This window comes from Dreissena polymorpha, chromosome 10 (genome assembly GCF_020536995.1).
Source record: "Dreissena polymorpha isolate Duluth1 chromosome 10, UMN_Dpol_1.0, whole genome shotgun sequence".
Lineage (NCBI taxonomy): Eukaryota > Metazoa > Mollusca > Bivalvia > Myida > Dreissenidae > Dreissena > Dreissena polymorpha.
The window spans coordinates 39032478-39050306 of record NC_068364.1 but is presented as its reverse complement, the minus strand read 5'-3'; the positions used below and the strand labels follow the sequence as shown (position 1 = coordinate 39050306).

Genomic DNA, 17829 nt, shown 5'->3' with positions numbered 1-17829 from the left:
ACCGAATTTTGAAGGCCTTTGCAAACAGTTTGGATCCAGATGAGACGCCACAAAATGTGGCGTCTCATCAGGATCCAAACTGTTTGCTATTCTGATTGTATTCTTTGAAAAAAATCAAAGAAAATGTTCATTTTAGAAATTCAGCAGACGACATTTTAGCAGACGACCAATTTCATGAAAAGGGTTAAATCCCATTTTCCAAGAGGCTTAAATGTTGTTTTTGTTTTTGTCACGCTATGAGCTCAAACTCACTGTTGTTTGCCAGTATCCGTGTTGTCGTGCAGGGAACACCAACTGAAGACCGAGGCTGGCTTCACGGCACCTTGCACTGGCAGATAGATCTGAAAAGATAAACCTGAACATGTGTCCATGTCTAAACATAACCGTGTAATTACGTTTTCTCTTACACAGTTGCGTTATTCAGGGACGACAGTTTCAGCTTTTATGGAATTTTTCGTTTAAATGATATCTCTTCTTAGCGAGAATCCAGTTTAGGCGGGAAGTGTTGTCCTGGATTAGCCTGTGCGGACTGCAAAGGCTAATCTGGGACGACACTTTACACACATCCATTAAGCCCTGTTTTCCTAGAGCATGGCATGTATGAAATCATATCATTTTATCAAGACAACATTTAGAATTAAAATCACTAGTAAACATCATTTCCAATACATGCCAATAATAATATACGTGTTAGAACCACCATCTAAGCTTTGTTTTTGTTTTATAGACTACAAAACTTGTCAATACTTTTAAAAGAACTGACTTAGGAGTTAGCCTTCACGTCGATGCAGTATCTCTGGACTAGCTGCATGTCGAAGGCGATAGGCTCGATGTTGTAACGGTGATTGTCCCACTCACACTTGATCAGGCCGGCGGATGAGAGAAATTACTGGGCTTTCGTCAACTTTTGAATTTGAAAAAAAAGACGTTGGAAAATCCTCATTTCCTGGGCTCAGATTTTTGAAATTTTCACATTTTTGTGTTACCGTACCAAGTATTCCTTGCAGAAGTATGCCCCGAAATGTTAATTTTACAAGTTGGTGTGCGTTATTCATTGATACAACGCTAGTCTGACTGCTAATTTGCGATAAATTCATTGTGAAATCGTAAATAGTCATGATGGTCGCCATGCTTGTTGTTGTTGAATACTCTCTTTTCACGAGAAACCCCGGGAAAACGCGCCGTAGCCACAGTAGAATTTACTACCCACAAGAAACTCGTCCAGTCTGGTTCCCACCTCGCAGAGCCTGGTTCCCGCCGTCAAAATAGCGAATGCTACAGCGGGTACGACTACGGGGGGAGTTTGTGCTGATGATTTTTTCGAACACTATGATCGTGTTTTTTATGTTTGCTTAGTATGTGTGACCTACAGCATGTATTTGCTGATTGTGCAAATAAACTGAAACTGCAACCATGAAATTACTCTTTCACACTGTATGCGAGTCCGGGAAACCCTTTCTTCTTCTGATACAGCACTCCTTCTCAATAGAAGAGTTTGTGCTGGTGCCTATTGGTTAAGGGGTGAACACTATACAACGGTTTTCCAGATACGGATAACTAAATTCATGCTTGACACAGGCCCGGATCTGGAATGATTGAATCCATTGATCTGGTTTGCCTTTGATAGTGCAGAAAAGAGAATCTTAAACTCTCGGGACTTACGGTCCCTCTAAAATGGCCACCTGGTGACACAGAATATTCGCTTCGCAAATAACCGTCTTCGGCCTTCGGCATCGGCAGGTGCTCAGTTGTTAGTTAGTTTAAAATGCTTTCCTGTGTGCTCCTGATATTGGAAGGACATGTTTGTTGTGAGGACTCGAGTAGAATACGAGTGGCTTGCGCTTGCCTTCATCAGTTGATTGGCCGTGGTGAGAAACGTGGGAGACGTTGTGTGCTCTAATATGCGCGTTTGAGTTTGAGTTTGCATTAAAGATTTATACATAGAAATCTTGGCAAAAGTTTGTTGGCAAACAAATGCAAATATACTAGACTTTACTGGGATCCAACATATCTGATAATAGTGACACTGTACCTGATATCCACGACTGAGTCATTGTTCCCAGCTGACATGTCTGTAGTCAGTTGTCAAAACGAACGTATGATTGATATTCCAATGCATTATTTTTCTCTTTTTTAGTATGATATTGTTTTAGTATGGTGATGCTGCATTAACACATATACGTGTATTTGAAGTGAAAACACCAAAAATAAGCAACGATTGCGATAGACACCTATAAACTGTTAGATTCCCATAACATCGCTTTAAATAAATAAAAGATTTGCAATGTTTTGTATACACGTGTATTAGTTGCAAATACTTCAACTCACAGGCAGCTACTGACCCAGCGGTAAACTAATGTCTAATGAAAGCATTCAAGAATTTTGTCACCGCTGTGATATCTAATCAAGCTAATCAGTGACGACACTTTCCGCTTTTATGAGCCTAGTTTTCCCAACACGAGACTCATGTAATTTAATTTCTTACATATTATGTGCATATATACTTCTCAACTGAATAACTTTTATATAAACGCAAAAGAAGAAACTCACAAATTGATGACGATAATCCACATGAGCTCTTTATTGACTTGAAACATCATTTGTTTTTCCACTGTGAATGATGAACGTTTGCAGGCTGAAAGTGACATGTGACTGGGCGTGCCTGTTTATTGTTTGGAACCCGGCTGTGTAAATAATAACGAGACGCGACCGAGACGTATCCACCGGGCATCCGCATGGGGTTCCTTTTATGGGAAACGAATGGGAAACGGGATTGCCCATTGCACATGCGCGTATGCCTGGTTTTCCTTGTGATTTTCCTTGTGGTTTTGCCTGGTTATTTATGGTTATTTATGCTAATTAAGGGTGAACATACACTAACATATTCCTCTCACTTGAGGGCTGTGTATTATAAATATGAAGCTGAGGCCGAACGCGATTGTTTGGCCACTTTGTCAATATCCCCAAACCTATTTGTTACGCTGTATTATGGAAAAACAAATAACTAATTAATTACTGAAATTCTTCGTCGATAACTTGGAAAATACGTGTAGCACTAACAAGGCGTTTACAATCGGCAGAGTACGGTACTGTTAACGCTAAAGTGTCCCGGGTTCGATGACAAGTTTTTCATAGAGGATATGTGTTGGTTTCGGTGGCATATCGATTGTCATTCACGAATGATCATATGACATATATGGTTTTTTATGATCACGAGTGAATTAAAATCGATATTCGTCCGAATCCAACACATTGTCTTCTAATTAATTTAAACGTTGTTTTTGATATGAGTCGCATAATGGGGAAAACCGGGCTTTATGCATGTGCGTAAAGCGTCGTCCCAGATTATCCTGTGCAAACCGCTCATGCATTAAGCCATGTTTTCCGTTCATGCGACCCTATTATATCTATATCTCAGCTGTCACGAAATGCTTACCAGTATTAAAGTACTGCATCAGCACAATTCATTTGAAAGACAAAATGAGCCTCGCTATGGCAAAAAAGGGCTACGCGTGTGCATCTCCTTTCAGCGCAGTGGTTGGTATACACGCTTCTCACCAAGGCGATCCGGGTTCAATCCCAGACTAATTTTTGGCATAACGCGAGTAATTTAGTTTCTTTACTATAGTGTTTACGTTTTTTATAATGCAAATCTGTTTGATAGAATTAAGAACATGATATTGAAGCGATATATGCGGAATGTTATGTCCGTAACATTTGAACCATAACCTTGTTTGAAAGAGAAAATAAATACTTTAAAATTAAACAAACAGATGTTTAAATCTTTATGCCTATGACCACGCTGATCACGAATTCGTTGGAATTTTTAAGATATCTAAAGCCGTTCAAACGTTATCCATTTAAAAAAAAAATAAAAAAATACATATGTATCATATAATACAAAAATTTTTTTTTTGTTTTTTTAATAAAACATAAACAGTTTATAGTGTTGTTTAAATGTTTGAAAAAAAAAATGAAAAAAAAAGAAAAAAGTTATAATCAAAACATATTTTGCAGTAAGCACCCTTTTCATAGACCGTCCCATTTACGTGCACAATTGAAATACGCTCGCTCGCTCTCTCGTTCGCTCCATCGAAATCAAACAATAAGATAGTGAAATCTATATGAATTTGACTCGCTGAATCCAAATCCGTTGTTAATTTTCTATCTTGATCCGAAAAAGAATTATTGAGTTTTAATGGTAAAATTCGATAAGAATGCAGCACACTTTTAACAGAAGCTCAAAATCCAGTATACCTTAAAATCCAGTGAAATAAAACAATCAGATAGTCCAATCGATGTGATTTTGTCAAGCTGAACCCGATTCCGGTGCTACTTTTCCGATATATTGAACCGTTAAAGAATCGTTGATGTTAAATGGTGCCGTTCGATAAGAATGCAGCAACCTTTTAAAGTAACATTACTACTCAAAATCAACGAAAATTGTGTACACTATTTCGTAAAATAAACTTAATCAATTAAAAATCAGTGTTCCTTGTGGCAATTGGGTATGGGTATGGTAAAATAGATGTCTGTAGATACCAAAATGCTCGTTTTTATTATTATTTTGCATATTTAATTCCATTTTATTTTACCGCAACGATATCTATTCATACGACACATGAACACTAACATGGTGTTCGTGTGTCGTATGAATAGATATATTCGCGGGAATAATGCCTTAATAGAAAATAATACATTTTAAATAGATGCATACTAATCACTCATTTAGTCACTCAGTCAGTCACTCACTCACTCAATCAATCACTCACTCCCTCACTTACAGTCAGTCACTCACTCAGTCAGTCACTCAATCACACAGTCACTCACTCAGTCCATCAGTCATTTAGTTTCTCGGATCAAGATTTTGGTATTAATTACCGGATACAGTTAGCCCTTAAATAATAGTGTAAGTTCGTTCGCACTTTTGTGTTTGAAAAGTCTTTTCGCTTAGCTCAAGGCAATATTGATAACAACAAGTGAGTGTCTGTAATATTAATACACTGATGTGTGTATTAATTTTCATATTTTCAGTATAACCATGTCGAGTGTCGAAATAATACGCTAATCTTTCTTGAAAACAATTCAATTATTCTGTCCTTAGTTATTTAATAAGGCATTCGCAGAGGATTCTCGTTACATACCAGTCGTGATATTTTAATCTATATTAACTAATAATTGTAAAAAAAATACAGTTTTAATTGTAAAAAAATACGGTATTTTAGAACTTTTCTTTTTTCGTCAATTGCGTTTGACGGTCCCTTTAAATGACCACCATCAGAAAACGGCGCTTCGCGTGTATCGTCCGTCTCCAAACCTCAAATGTAAGGGTCACACTTTAAGTTTAAATAAAAGTTAAATGTAACCATAAACAGCTTGCTTTTTTATAATAATGGAGTTGTGGGAAAAAGGTTGCCATTAGTATGCGTTGTCAGTCGCTATAAAACGTGGTCAGTCATTATAAGGCATTGTCAGTCGCTATAATACGTGGTCAGCCGTTATTAGACATTGTCAGTAGCTATAAAATGTTGTCAGTCATTATTCGGTGCTGTCAGTCGCTATAACACGTTGTCAACCAGTATAAGGCGCTGTCAGTCGCAATAACACGTTGTCAACCAGTATAAGGCGCTGTCAGTATTTATTATAACACGTTGTCAACCGGTATAAGGCGCTGTCATACGCTATAACACGCTGTCAACCAGAATAAGGCGTTGTCAGTCGCTATAACACGTTGTCAACCAGTATAAGGCGTTGTCAGTCGCTATAACACGTTGTCAACCAGTATAAGGCGCTGTCAGTCTTTATAACACGTTGTCAACCAGTATGAGGAGCTGTCAGTCGCTATAACACGTTGTCAACCAGTATAAGGCGCTGTCAGTCGCTATAACACGTTGTCAACCAGTATAAGGCGCTGACAGTCGCTTTAACACGTTGTCAACCAGTATAAGGCGCTGTCAGTCGCTATAACACGTTGTCAATCAGTATAAGGCGCTGTCAGTCGCTATAACACGTTGTCAACCAGAATAAGGCGTTGTCAGTCGCTATAACACGTTGTCAACCAGTATAAGGCGTTGTCAGTCGCTATAACACGTTGTCAACCAGTATAAGGCGCTGTCAGTCTTTATAACACGTTGTCAACCAGTATGAGGAGCTGTCAGTCGCTATAACACGTTGTCAACCAGTATAAGGCGCTGTCAGTCGCTATAACACGTTGTCAACCAGTATAAGGCGCTGACAGTCGCTTTAACACGTTGTCAACCAGTATAAGGCGCTGTCAGTCGCTATAACACGTTGTCAACCAGTATAAGGCGCTGTCAGTCGCTATAACACGTTGTCAACCAGTATAAGGCGTTGTCAGTCGCTATAACACGTTGTCAACCAGTATAAGGCGCTGTCAGTCGCTATAACACGTTGTCAACCAGTATAAGGCGCTGTCTGTCGCTATAACACGTTGTCAACCAGTATAAGGCGCTGTCAGTCGCTATAACACGTTTTCAACCAGTATAAGGCGTTGTCAGTCGCTATTAAACGTTGTCAACCAGTATAAGGCGATGTCAGTCGCTATAACACGTTGTCAACCAGTATATGGCGCTGTCAGTCGCTATAACACGTTGTTTCGGGCGTTCCTTCAACGTTACCAAAAAATTGCGTTTCCGCTCGAAAAATGCTCATAACTTCTATTTCGCTTCAGATGTACATGTAACTTTCATATTTGGCATGCATGCATGTGTATATGGACAAGGCCTTTTATTACGCACACCAATTTTGACCACCTTGACCTTGAACTTAGGGTCCGCGTTTTGGTTTAAAAATCTGCTTTTAGGTTTCGAAAAAGCGTTTTTTGGGGGGCATATGTCTTCCGATGGATACAGCTCTTGTTATGCTCTGAGAATAGCAGTATCTTGTCCCTAAAATGTCTAGAATTCGTTTTCGGTTGGGGGGTTTGCCCCCCTGACCCCCTACCAGGGCCCTGCCCTGGACCTACAAGGGGGCCTAGACGACCCCCTTGACCCCCGGCCGAATCGGTTACTACTCCAAAATAATCCTTTCTTAACAATCATAATGACAACCCTGCTAATATGGGACAACATTTTAAGCACATGCATTAAACCCTGTTTTCCCTGAGCAAGGCTCATTCATGTTATTCATACCAGTATTTATCAGACAATGATTTCTGATGATTATTTTCATGTGCCTAAACCATGGAAATCAAATGTTCAAATAAAGTCCAAATTCTTATAAGACATTAACAAAAATCAACTAATGTAAGGTCAAACAAAAATGCCAGATTTTGTGAATCCACAAAATTTCATTTTAACAAAAATAAATGAATAAACAGTACTAGGCATGTCTGAATATTTCATGAATGTACCATAATATACTTCCATTCAGCGATGCTGCATCAAATAACGTCTTGATAAAACTTGATCAGAATTTTTATCTTGACAATATCTCAAACAACTTTAAATCTGGTGATGTGTTGGCTCTTTAAAAATCATTTTCAGCTTAAATGAAGTTGAATTTAATAAAACTTGTGTATTCCAGAGGGAATGGGGCAGTTACCAGCTTTCACCATGCCACTGAGCATGTCCGGAATGACTTTACCCGGAATGTCTGGGTCGTTGCCGGGTGTAACCTTGTATGGAGCACCCTCATCAATGCCAGCAATGGGCCTCTCGGCTGTTCCTTCAACGTTACCAAACTTTTCCATGGCGAGCCAGCCCTAATGGGTATGTAATCTTCGAAACCTCTGTCATTTGATTGTCAACATTGTCAACATTGTGTAGTAATGGCTGCACAACGGACAAAAGGCGCTCACAAAATCTCACCATGAGCATGTTATCCTCCGGTGAGCAAATAAAGGAAGGAAGTGTTGTCCCTGATAAGCGTGTGCAGACTGCTTAGGCTAATCTTGGACTACACTTCATTCACATGCATTAAACCCGTTGGACTACACTTCAAGCACATGCATTAAACATCTTGGACTACACTTCAAGCACATGCACTAAACATCTTGGACTACACTTCAAGCACATGCATTAAACCCCTTGGACTACACTTCAAGCACATGCATTAAACCCCTTGGACTACACTTCAAGCACATGCATTAAACCCCTTGGACTACACTTCAAGCACATGCATTAAACCCGGGTTCCCCACTCAGAGGCTCTCATGTAAATTATAATTTTGTTTCCGCATGTTTAAAAGTGCTATAGCCTATAAATGTTGTTTTGCATAAACTTATGTTAACGCCATTCAAAAACACAATTTGTATGAAATCAAATTTATTTTGGAATGAGCTTGTAGATAACATTTGCATCAAAATGATGCTTGGCAGAAATTTGAAGAATTCAAAAGTGAGAACATTACAAAATGCTGACATTAAAAATCAGGATTCTGGTTCAGTTGAACTCTCTGGTACTTATTTTCTGTTTGGTGTTTCAGGGCCTATGATTCCCACCACTTCATCAAGTCAGGGGCCACAACTCCAGGCAACACAAGGGGCACAATTCAGCTCAGTTCAAGGGACATCACTCTCAGCAAATCCAGTATTTGCACCCCAAACTTCAGAACCAACTAATGCAACTAAAACAAATTCAACAGAGGCTGCGCCGGCAACATAATTTTGAAACACTTAGAATTTAGATTAATTTAATCATTAATATAAAATTATCATTTGAAGAACTATTGTATTTATTACATTATTTTCTTCTCTTAGCGTTACTGTTTATAACAGAAATCATAAATTTGCTATGTTTTCAATAACTAATATTATAGATACATGTTCTGTTTTCAAACGGTTGTAGCAGTGAAAGCAGGTGTTTATATATTAACCTTGTTCTGGGAAAACTGGGCTTAATACATGTGTGTTTATACCCTTTCCAGAGACGACACTTTCTACCTAAAATTTTCAGTTAGACAATTCTGCCTTTAAATGAAAAAATCCATAAAACCGATAATTGTTGTCTCTGATTAGCCTGTGTGGACTGCACAGGCTAATCTGGGTCAACACTACGCACTGGCATTAAGCCCAGTTTTCCCAGAACGGGGTCCATATGATTATGCGCAACAACATTTGAAGTGGCAATTAAGTGTCAGAAAGTGAAGTTATGTTCGTAGAGATAGACTGTTCATATTTATGAAATGTTTTTGTTGGACACTGTGTATTTATGTTTATAATGTCACTGAAAAATAGCCATGAGTATTTGTTAAAGGGATCTTTTCACGCTTTGGTAAATTGACAAAATTGGAAAAAGTTGTTTCAGATTCGCAAAGTTTCGTTTTAGTTATGATATTTGTGAGGAAACAGTAATACTGAACATTTACCATGGTCTAATATAGCCATTATATGCATCTTTTGACGATTTTAAAACCTAAAAATTATAAAGCGTTGCAACGCGAAACGATTGAATAATTTGGAAAGTTCTGCTTTTGTCGTTAAATTTTGTGAAACTACGAAGATTGCTTATATAACGTATAAAATACGTCGATTATGTGTACTCGGCGGAATAGCTCAGTTGGCTAGAGCGTTTTTACTTCAGGACTCTTGCAGGACTCCAGGGGTCACTGGTTCGAAACCTCTCCGGGCAATGTTCTTTTCCTTTTCTTAATTTTATTCTTGATTTTTTACTGGAGCTTTTACGATCCAATATTTATCGATATAAAGCATTCAATGAATAAGTTAAAAAATGCCAAAATCTGTGAAAAGGCCCCTTTAAAGAGTTACTGCTTAATGACGTGATTGTTTGTGTTCAATGTGTAATTGTTTGAAATGGCAGATTTACAAAGAATCAACATTTATAACAGTACACCATTTTTGAGGATTTTTGTCATGGTACATTTATGATTTACATTTAGTAGAAACATCTTGTTCCAGTTATATGAAAGGCGTTTTGACAAATATCATGTACCGCAGAAATTCGTTGTTTATGAACATATGAACATTATTATTTCCCTGAAGATTTCAAACCAATTATAATTCAAATTCACGACGTCTGGATTATTTGTTTACGTGCGAACACAGTTTATGTTACAGTTGCAATAAATATTCTATTGAAAACCAGGGCAAAGAAGACACAAGACAGTCTAAAAAACAAACCAATGTGCTTCGTTGACCTTCTCCCGCTCAAAAGCAAAGTGAAAATGACTATATGCAACCAGTAGAAAACCAGTTGAAGCCTTTAACTCTTTCCCCCATTAGATCACAGTGAAAATGGCTTTTGCAAACAGCATAAAACCAGAACAGCCTGCGATTAACATGCAGTCTGTTCAGGTTTTATGCTGTTTGCTGCTCGTCAGTATCTAAGGGTTTGTAATGAAGCCTTTAAAACTTGCATCTAGTAAGAAAGGTCTTTGATGAAATTTAACTTTCTAAGGCACTACAAATGCGTAAAAAAACGTATTTAAGTGGTAAACGGTTGAGTTTGATCTTTAAAGGGACTGCAAATGTATCAACATGCGTATCTTAGCGGTAAAGTTTTAAAGCTGATATCTGTAAGCAGTGTTCTCTGCAAGCACGGGAAGCCAGCGATTTCACCAGTTACAAACAATCTTGGCACAGACTAATTTTCCCCCAAAATAAATTAATTAAAAACAGTGCAAAATACGCCAGTTCTAGTTCTTAGTCACTGGTTTCTTTCAAATTATAATTGGGCTACATGTACTGAAATTTTTATTAAGAACACTGCTGTAAGTCATATTAAAAAGGACAAAAAACATTACACTAATGTGAATACATGGAACAATTATTTTATTGAAAGGATGAAGGTACGGATATTGATTCTTAAAAGCATCCAATGCTTATTTATTTACATGTATAATTAATTTATTTTGACAAATGCCTTAATTGTTTGTTGTAAAGTTGTTAAGGTATTCAATGAAGATAACTATATTATGGATTAATTTGTCTATTTTATTATTATCTAGATTGATTATTTATTTTGCCAAAATGCAGTGAATTCATAATGCAATACTTAAAACAGCAATTATTCAATACAACTTTGTTTGTTTCAGAGAAAACAAGTTATGAACATTTAATTATGGTGGGCATTAATAACAATTAGTTTGACTTATTTTCAATTTAATGAAATTAGTATATTTTGTGGTATTATTTTGTTTCAAATGTAAACATGATTGAGTTCATTTGAAGTAAAACTTTAAAAACTATACAACCATTTGTTTATTTGCATTTAATATTATAATATATATCTTCATATCTTAGCATGTAAACTTAATTTTTGCCAAAATAATGTACAACTACTGGATGGCATATTTTCATTGAAATGATCTGAATTTTTTATGTCGTGAAACATTTTTGCTGCTTTCAACGATTTCTAATCAATTTTACAAGAATGCTGAGAGTATTAAATGTATTCAATGCGAATGTTACATTCCATTTGTTTATAAACATTTCTAACAATATTTTACTTAATCATTTGTCATACGGTCGCAACAAGATTAAACTCCTTCCCAGTTATCAGCAAACATTACTTTCCATTCAATCTCAATATTTTTCATAATGTTTTGTAATGTCAAAAGTCTGAATTTCTGGGCCTTTGACTTTGGAAGTTTAACCCATAATGTTTGGTAGATTTTAACTTTTTCCCACTCGGGAGCAAAGTGAAAATGGCCATGTGCAGCATAAAACCAGAACAGCCTGCAAGTAGTGATGATATGTTTTACAGAAAGAATTGACAAACTGCATCCTACAATAATTCAAAATGTACGCAAGTGAGGAAACAAGGCAAGTAGATAAAAGGACATGTGAGAAATATGAACATCTTTTTAGTTTTGTTTGTGTCCGTTCGTCCGAAAAATCCGAAACTCAAATAGCACTAAAGCATAGTCGATGAATCTCAGTAGGTGGAAAGAGAGGCATATTGGGACTATGCACGCACTGTCGATTATAATGCCCCTCTTCGAAGAAGAAGGGGTATATTGTTTTGCTGGCTGTCTGTGGGTAGACCAGACTGAATGTTGGTAGACCAGTCTGAATGTCGGTAGACAAGTTTGTTTCCGATCAATAACTCGTCAACGAATTTGACCGATTGGCTTGATACTTAACATGTGCATTGGCCTTGGACAGTAGATGGCCCCTATTGAAATTGGATCAAAGGTCAAGGTCACTATCACACCGAGTGTAAAAATCGTTTAAGATCAATAACTTATCAACCAATTGCCCGATTGACTTGATACGTCACATGTGCATTGGTTTTGGACAGTAGATGACCCCTATTGAAATTGGGGTCACTTGTTCAAAGGGCTGTTTGGAGGGTCTTTGGCAAGAGGAGAATAGAAGATCATGAAGTTTTTACATCAGTAAGCAACTGATTACTGTTATGCATTTTTTCTCCTATATTGTCTTCAGCTTATTGTTGCTCAGTATAGTATGGCTGTACCACTTCCTCTGGGACAGGAACAACTGGTTTGTGTTCAAGAGAAATTTTAAGTGAACTTATATTAAAAGTGCTGATGCCATTACAGACAGGGTTGGCAATGAACTTAATAAGTGCTTGAAAATGAAGGTTTATTTGGAAATGTGCTTGAAAACAATCAGACGTGCTAAAAATGCTCATTATCAATCAAAACCATACACAATGCTTAGAAAGTGCTTGAAAATGACTCATGCTAAAAGTTCTGATGGGGTTACAGAAAGGGTTGGCACTGAACTTAAAAAGTGCTTGAAATGAAGGTTTATTTGAAAACAATCAGAGGTGCCAACAAATGCTCATTATCAATCACAGCCATTCACAATGCTTAGAACGTGCTCGAAAATGGCTCAAACGTGCTTGAAAATCAGGAAAACTAGTTTCTGAACATCCTATGCCATTTTTAACTTCGATATGAATTAATTTTGTTTAACGGGATATATGGCGAACAGTGTATACATGAAAACGGGTTGGGACTGAAAATTGCCAGATCATGTTTTGGCCAGTATTGCCAGTTATTAAACCACCTATTCTATTCTTGGTCCATGTTAGTGTTTGCCCGCTTGCAAATTCGACCTCTTGCTGCATGCAAAACTGGAGACAGAAATATCTGAATGGATTATACTGGTTTGTTGGAAATCTGCACACACAAAACAATTGATCTGAAAAATAAAGGCATTACTTTAACAACTAACGAATGTAATTAAGCTCTTTTTTCTGTGATCAGCAACAGTTGTCACAGGATTGTTCATTTTGTCGTTATAGAATTATACAATATGTATCATGAACATTTTTTATTTAATATTAAAAATGAATGCATTATTCCACCCACTTCATGATCTCTGTAAAATGCACACTTTTTCTACCTTTGTACTTTGATACACTGCAATTGCATGGTTGCTGTTGTTAAACAATATTTGCATCATGTAAACGAGTTTAATGAATATTTGACACAGACTGTGATACATAATTCAATAATTGCATCAATGTGTATATGCATATTTGAAAGTGGATCTTTAACATGATGAACATATCTGTCATAATTTTGGTATATGGTCTTCATAGAGTGTTTATACCCATCTACATTTTTTACCAACTGTGTAATATTTTCAGAACTGGCAAGGTCGGCTCAGTAGAACCTGTGTAAATTAACTATAAAAAGTGTTAAAAACATAGTTTTTAGCTCATCTATTTAAAAAAAAAACTGAGCTATTGTCATCACCTGAGCATTGGCGTCTGCGTCGGCGTCTGTTTAAGTTTTGTGTTTAGGTCCTTTTTTCTCATAAAGTATCAAAGCTTTTGCATTCAAACTTGGTGCATTTACTTTCTATCATGATGAGACAGGGCAGGTATAATTAAAAAATGAAATTTTGGTTAAGTTTTGTGTTTAGGTCCACTTATTCCTTAAGTATCAAAATTATTGCTTTCATACTTGCAACACTTACCAACTATCATAAGGGGACTGTTCAGGCAAAGTTATGTAACTCTGACTGGCATTTTGACAGAATTATGGCCCCTTTATAATTATTAAATTGAAAATTTTGTAAAGTTTCTGTTTTGGTCCACTTTACTACCAAAGTATCATAGCAATTGCTTTCAGACTTGGAACACTTGCTAACTATCATAAGGGGACTGTGCAGGCAAAGTTATGTAACTCTGTATGGCATTTTGACAGAATGATGGCCCTTTTTTCTACTTTGAAAATTGAAAATTTGTTTAAGTTTTGTGTTTTGGTCCACTTTACTTCTAAAGTATCATAGCTATTGCTTTCACACTTGGAACACTCGCTAACGATCATAAGGGGACTTTACAGGACAAGTTACATAACTCGAGTTGGCATTTTGATGGAATTATGTCCTTTTTTGACTTAGTAACTTTGAAAATTGTGTTAAATTTTGTGTTTAGATCCACTTTACTTCTTAATTATCAAGGCTTTTGGCTTTCAAACTTTGAATACTTACTTACTATCATGAGGTACTGTACCTGGCAAGTCGAATGTGACCTTGACCTTTGAATGACCTTGACTCTCAAGATCAAATTATTAAATTTTGCTAAAATTACCACAACTTCTTTATTTATGATCAGATTTGATTCATACTTTGACAAAACAACACCTACCTGACATACCACAATGGACTCCACCCAAACCATCCTCCACGCCCCACATCAGAATATATATATATATATATTGTATTTTTTTTTGTTTTTCATCTTTTTCTTATTTTTGAAAGATCGTCTAATAAATGACCACACCTCACACTATACACCACTCTCCACCCCTCCCCATTTTTTGATTAAAGTATTGAGATAGATCCCTTCACCTTTAAACAGAATAATTGATGAACGGTCTGCACCCGCTAGGCGGTGCTCTTGTTAAGAGCTTTATTCTTACTTATATAAAACAATTAATGGCTCACCCTGACCTAAGGAGACACCCAAAAAGCTTTAATGTAAGTAGTCACTTTGACAAACATGTTGATGTCAGTATTGGGCCTATCATATACTAAGTGGTTATGTTCAAACATGTTTCAATGTAATCATTAGTGCAATCATATAGCCTTCAACATGGTATTTTTGGGGTACTAAAGGAATTATCATTTGTCTGCAAACACAATATTAATATAACGGATACATTATTGAATAGACAATCACATTTGACTTTACTTCATTTAACAATTACTAATAATTAATGACGGACATCTATACATTATAACCGAAGTCATAACACAAGCAACACTACTATCCGTTAATCTTATTTGTTATAACGTAGCGTATTTCCGCGGGGAAATAGGTTAGATAGCACTAAAATTAAATCAAACATGTATACACAAAGATCTGACAAACCATAAAAAGCAACTATCAATTTAGTTTATTTTATCATTTTAACTAATTTGATATTAAGACACAAAAATAAATAAATATCACAGTTATTTCCATTCACTGTCCAGTTTTTCATTACAAGATGAATTTTAGTAGTTTATTGCTTCAAATTATGTTTCCCATCCTTTTCAAACAATTAATTTGTAAAAAATGATTAATATTGGCAGAGAGAGATATTTCAATGCAGATTTAACAAGAAGATAGCGCAGGTTTGTTTGTAAACAAAAGCCAGGTGGCATAAACCATATACTGCAACAATAAGCGACCAGCGAGAATACCGGGTTTGAGTATGAGTGGACCCTCAAAACATGTCCAGGCATTGTGTAAACTGATTTTATGAAAGCATTTGTCTTATCAAATATATATTTTATGACCAGTTGCATTCTATGCCCCCCTTCGAAGAAGAGGGGGTATATTGTTTTGCACATGTCGGTCCGTTCGTCCGTCCGTATGTCCATCCGTCCACCAGATGGTTTCCGGATGATAACTCAAGAACGTTTACACCTAGGATAATGAAACTTCATAGGTACATTGCTCATGACTGGCAGATGACCCCTATTGAGTTTGAGGTCAAAGATCAAGGTCACAATGACTCGTTCTTCAATGCAGTTTAGGACCACATTTGCAGATTATATTATGTACTGGTGTCTTTGGGTCTGTGTCCCCACCAGATAGTTTCCGGATGATAACTCAAGAACGATTACGCCTTGGATCATGAAACTTCATAGGTACATTGATCATGACTGGCAGATGACCCCTATTGATTTTGAAGTCAAGGTCACAGTGACTCGTTCTTGGTTGCAGTTTAGGACCACATTTGCAGATTATATTATGTACTGGTGTCGTGGGGTGCCCGTCCCCACCAGATGGTTTCCGGATGATAACTAAAGAACGCTTATCCTAGGTTCATGAAACTTCATAGGTACATTAATCATGACTGGCAAATGACCCCTATTGATTTTCAGGTCACAAGGTCAAAGGTCAAGGTCACAGTGACTTGAAATAGTAAAATGGTTTCCGGATGATTACTCAACAATACTTACGCCAAGGATAATGAAACTTTACAGGTACATTGATCATGACTGGCAGATGACCCCTATTGATTTTCAGGTCACTAAGTCAAAGGTCAAGGTCACAGTGACTCGAAAGAGTAAAATGATTTCCGGATGATAACTCAAGAATGCTTACGCCCAGGATCATGAAACTGCATAGGGACATTGATCATGACTGGCAGAAGACCCCTATTAATTTTCAGGTCACTAGGTCAAAGGTCAAGGTCATAGTGACTCAAAATATAAAAATGGTTTCAGGATGATAACTCAAGAATGCTTACGCTTAGGATCATGAAACTTCATAGATACATTGATCATGACTGGCAGATGAAGTCTATTTATTTTTAGGTCACTAGGTCAAAGGTCAAGGTCACAGTGACTTAAAACGTAATCACACAATGACTGCCACTACAACTGACAGCCAATATGGGGGGCATGCATGTTTTACAAACAGCCCTTGTGTCATATTATGTATTATGCAGTCCAAAGATTTATTTTAAAGTTCTTCAACTTAAAAAATGCTTAACAGCACTTAAATTTTGACAGCAAATCTCATTGCGATCCCCACCGACTTTGATGTCGTATGATAACATGCACATCATATGATTTGATAATGGTCACATGAAGTCAAGTAGTGATAGCTCAAATATTTATCAGTAAACATAACAGTCCAAAGTATTTTATGAGTTGATTTCGCCACCAGCTGAAGGGTGTCATTTAAGGAATATAGGTTTCGCAAGAAAAGTTATATTTAAGTGATCAAGATGGCTACGTTTTCTCAGTCAACTCTGGGAATAGACTCTAATTCATTTACAGACGTTTGTTGTTCGCCGTGTCTAGAGCACAAAATTGACCAGTGGGCCGAGTTATACTGTGATAACTGTCTTAAATTTTATTGTGCAAAATGTATAAACCTGCATGGTCAGTGGTTTGGAACACATGTGACATATGGAAGGGGAGACACAAGTAAATGGCCAGTGTCCAAGGAAGTGGAGGATTTCATTCAGAATTGTGACCTTCATGACGACAAACGGCTAGAGATGTTTTGTAATGACCACAGTCAGCTGTGCTGCACTAATTGTGCTTTCGTCATTCACAGGTAATTAAGACATGCATTTGCTTTCAGATATATTTGTTTTCATTAATAGACCGTTCATTCTATCATTATTCATATCAATATTGGCAGATGAAAATTGATTTTTTATTTTGAATAATTTGAAGAAAATTACAATAATGGCTAATATTAATTGTGTGAATTTAAATAAGACCCTTTCCCACTAAGAAGCAAAGTGAAAATGGATAGTTGCAAACAGCATTAAACCAGAACAGCCTGCGAGTAACTCGCAGCCTGTTCAGGTTTTATGCCGTTTGCTGATCATCAGTATATAAGCCGTTAAAACTTTAATCTAGTAAGAAAGGTCTTTAATTATAAATGTAATTTTCCAAGGGACTACAAATGCGTGAAAATA

At 36.8% G+C, this 17829-nt stretch overlaps 2 protein-coding genes across 9 annotated transcripts in view; one reads left to right on the top strand and one right to left on the bottom strand.

Annotated features, from left to right (window-relative positions):
* LOC127847680 (uncharacterized) overlaps positions 1–17829 on the bottom strand; it is a 391129-nt gene that overhangs the window by 226807 nt on the left and 146493 nt on the right. The window contains exon 3 of one of the 5 annotated variants that reach the window (XR_008034116.1): positions 253–341. The exons of the other annotated variants lie outside the window; for them this stretch is intronic. The gene's annotated coding sequence lies outside the window, so the exon portion shown is untranslated. The remainder of the gene's footprint in view (positions 1–252; positions 342–17829) is intronic. 5 annotated transcript variants of the gene reach the window in all.
* LOC127847674 (uncharacterized) overlaps positions 1–17829 on the top strand; it is a 168443-nt gene that overhangs the window by 12642 nt on the left and 137972 nt on the right. The window contains exon 1 of one of the 4 annotated variants that reach the window (XM_052379733.1): positions 17014–17459. The exons of the other annotated variants lie outside the window; for them this stretch is intronic. Coding sequence (XP_052235693.1) covers positions 17125–17459 — 335 coding nt within the window. The 5' untranslated portion in view covers positions 17014–17124. Of the gene's footprint in view, positions 1–17013; positions 17460–17829 lie in introns of those variants that run through there. 4 annotated transcript variants of the gene reach the window in all.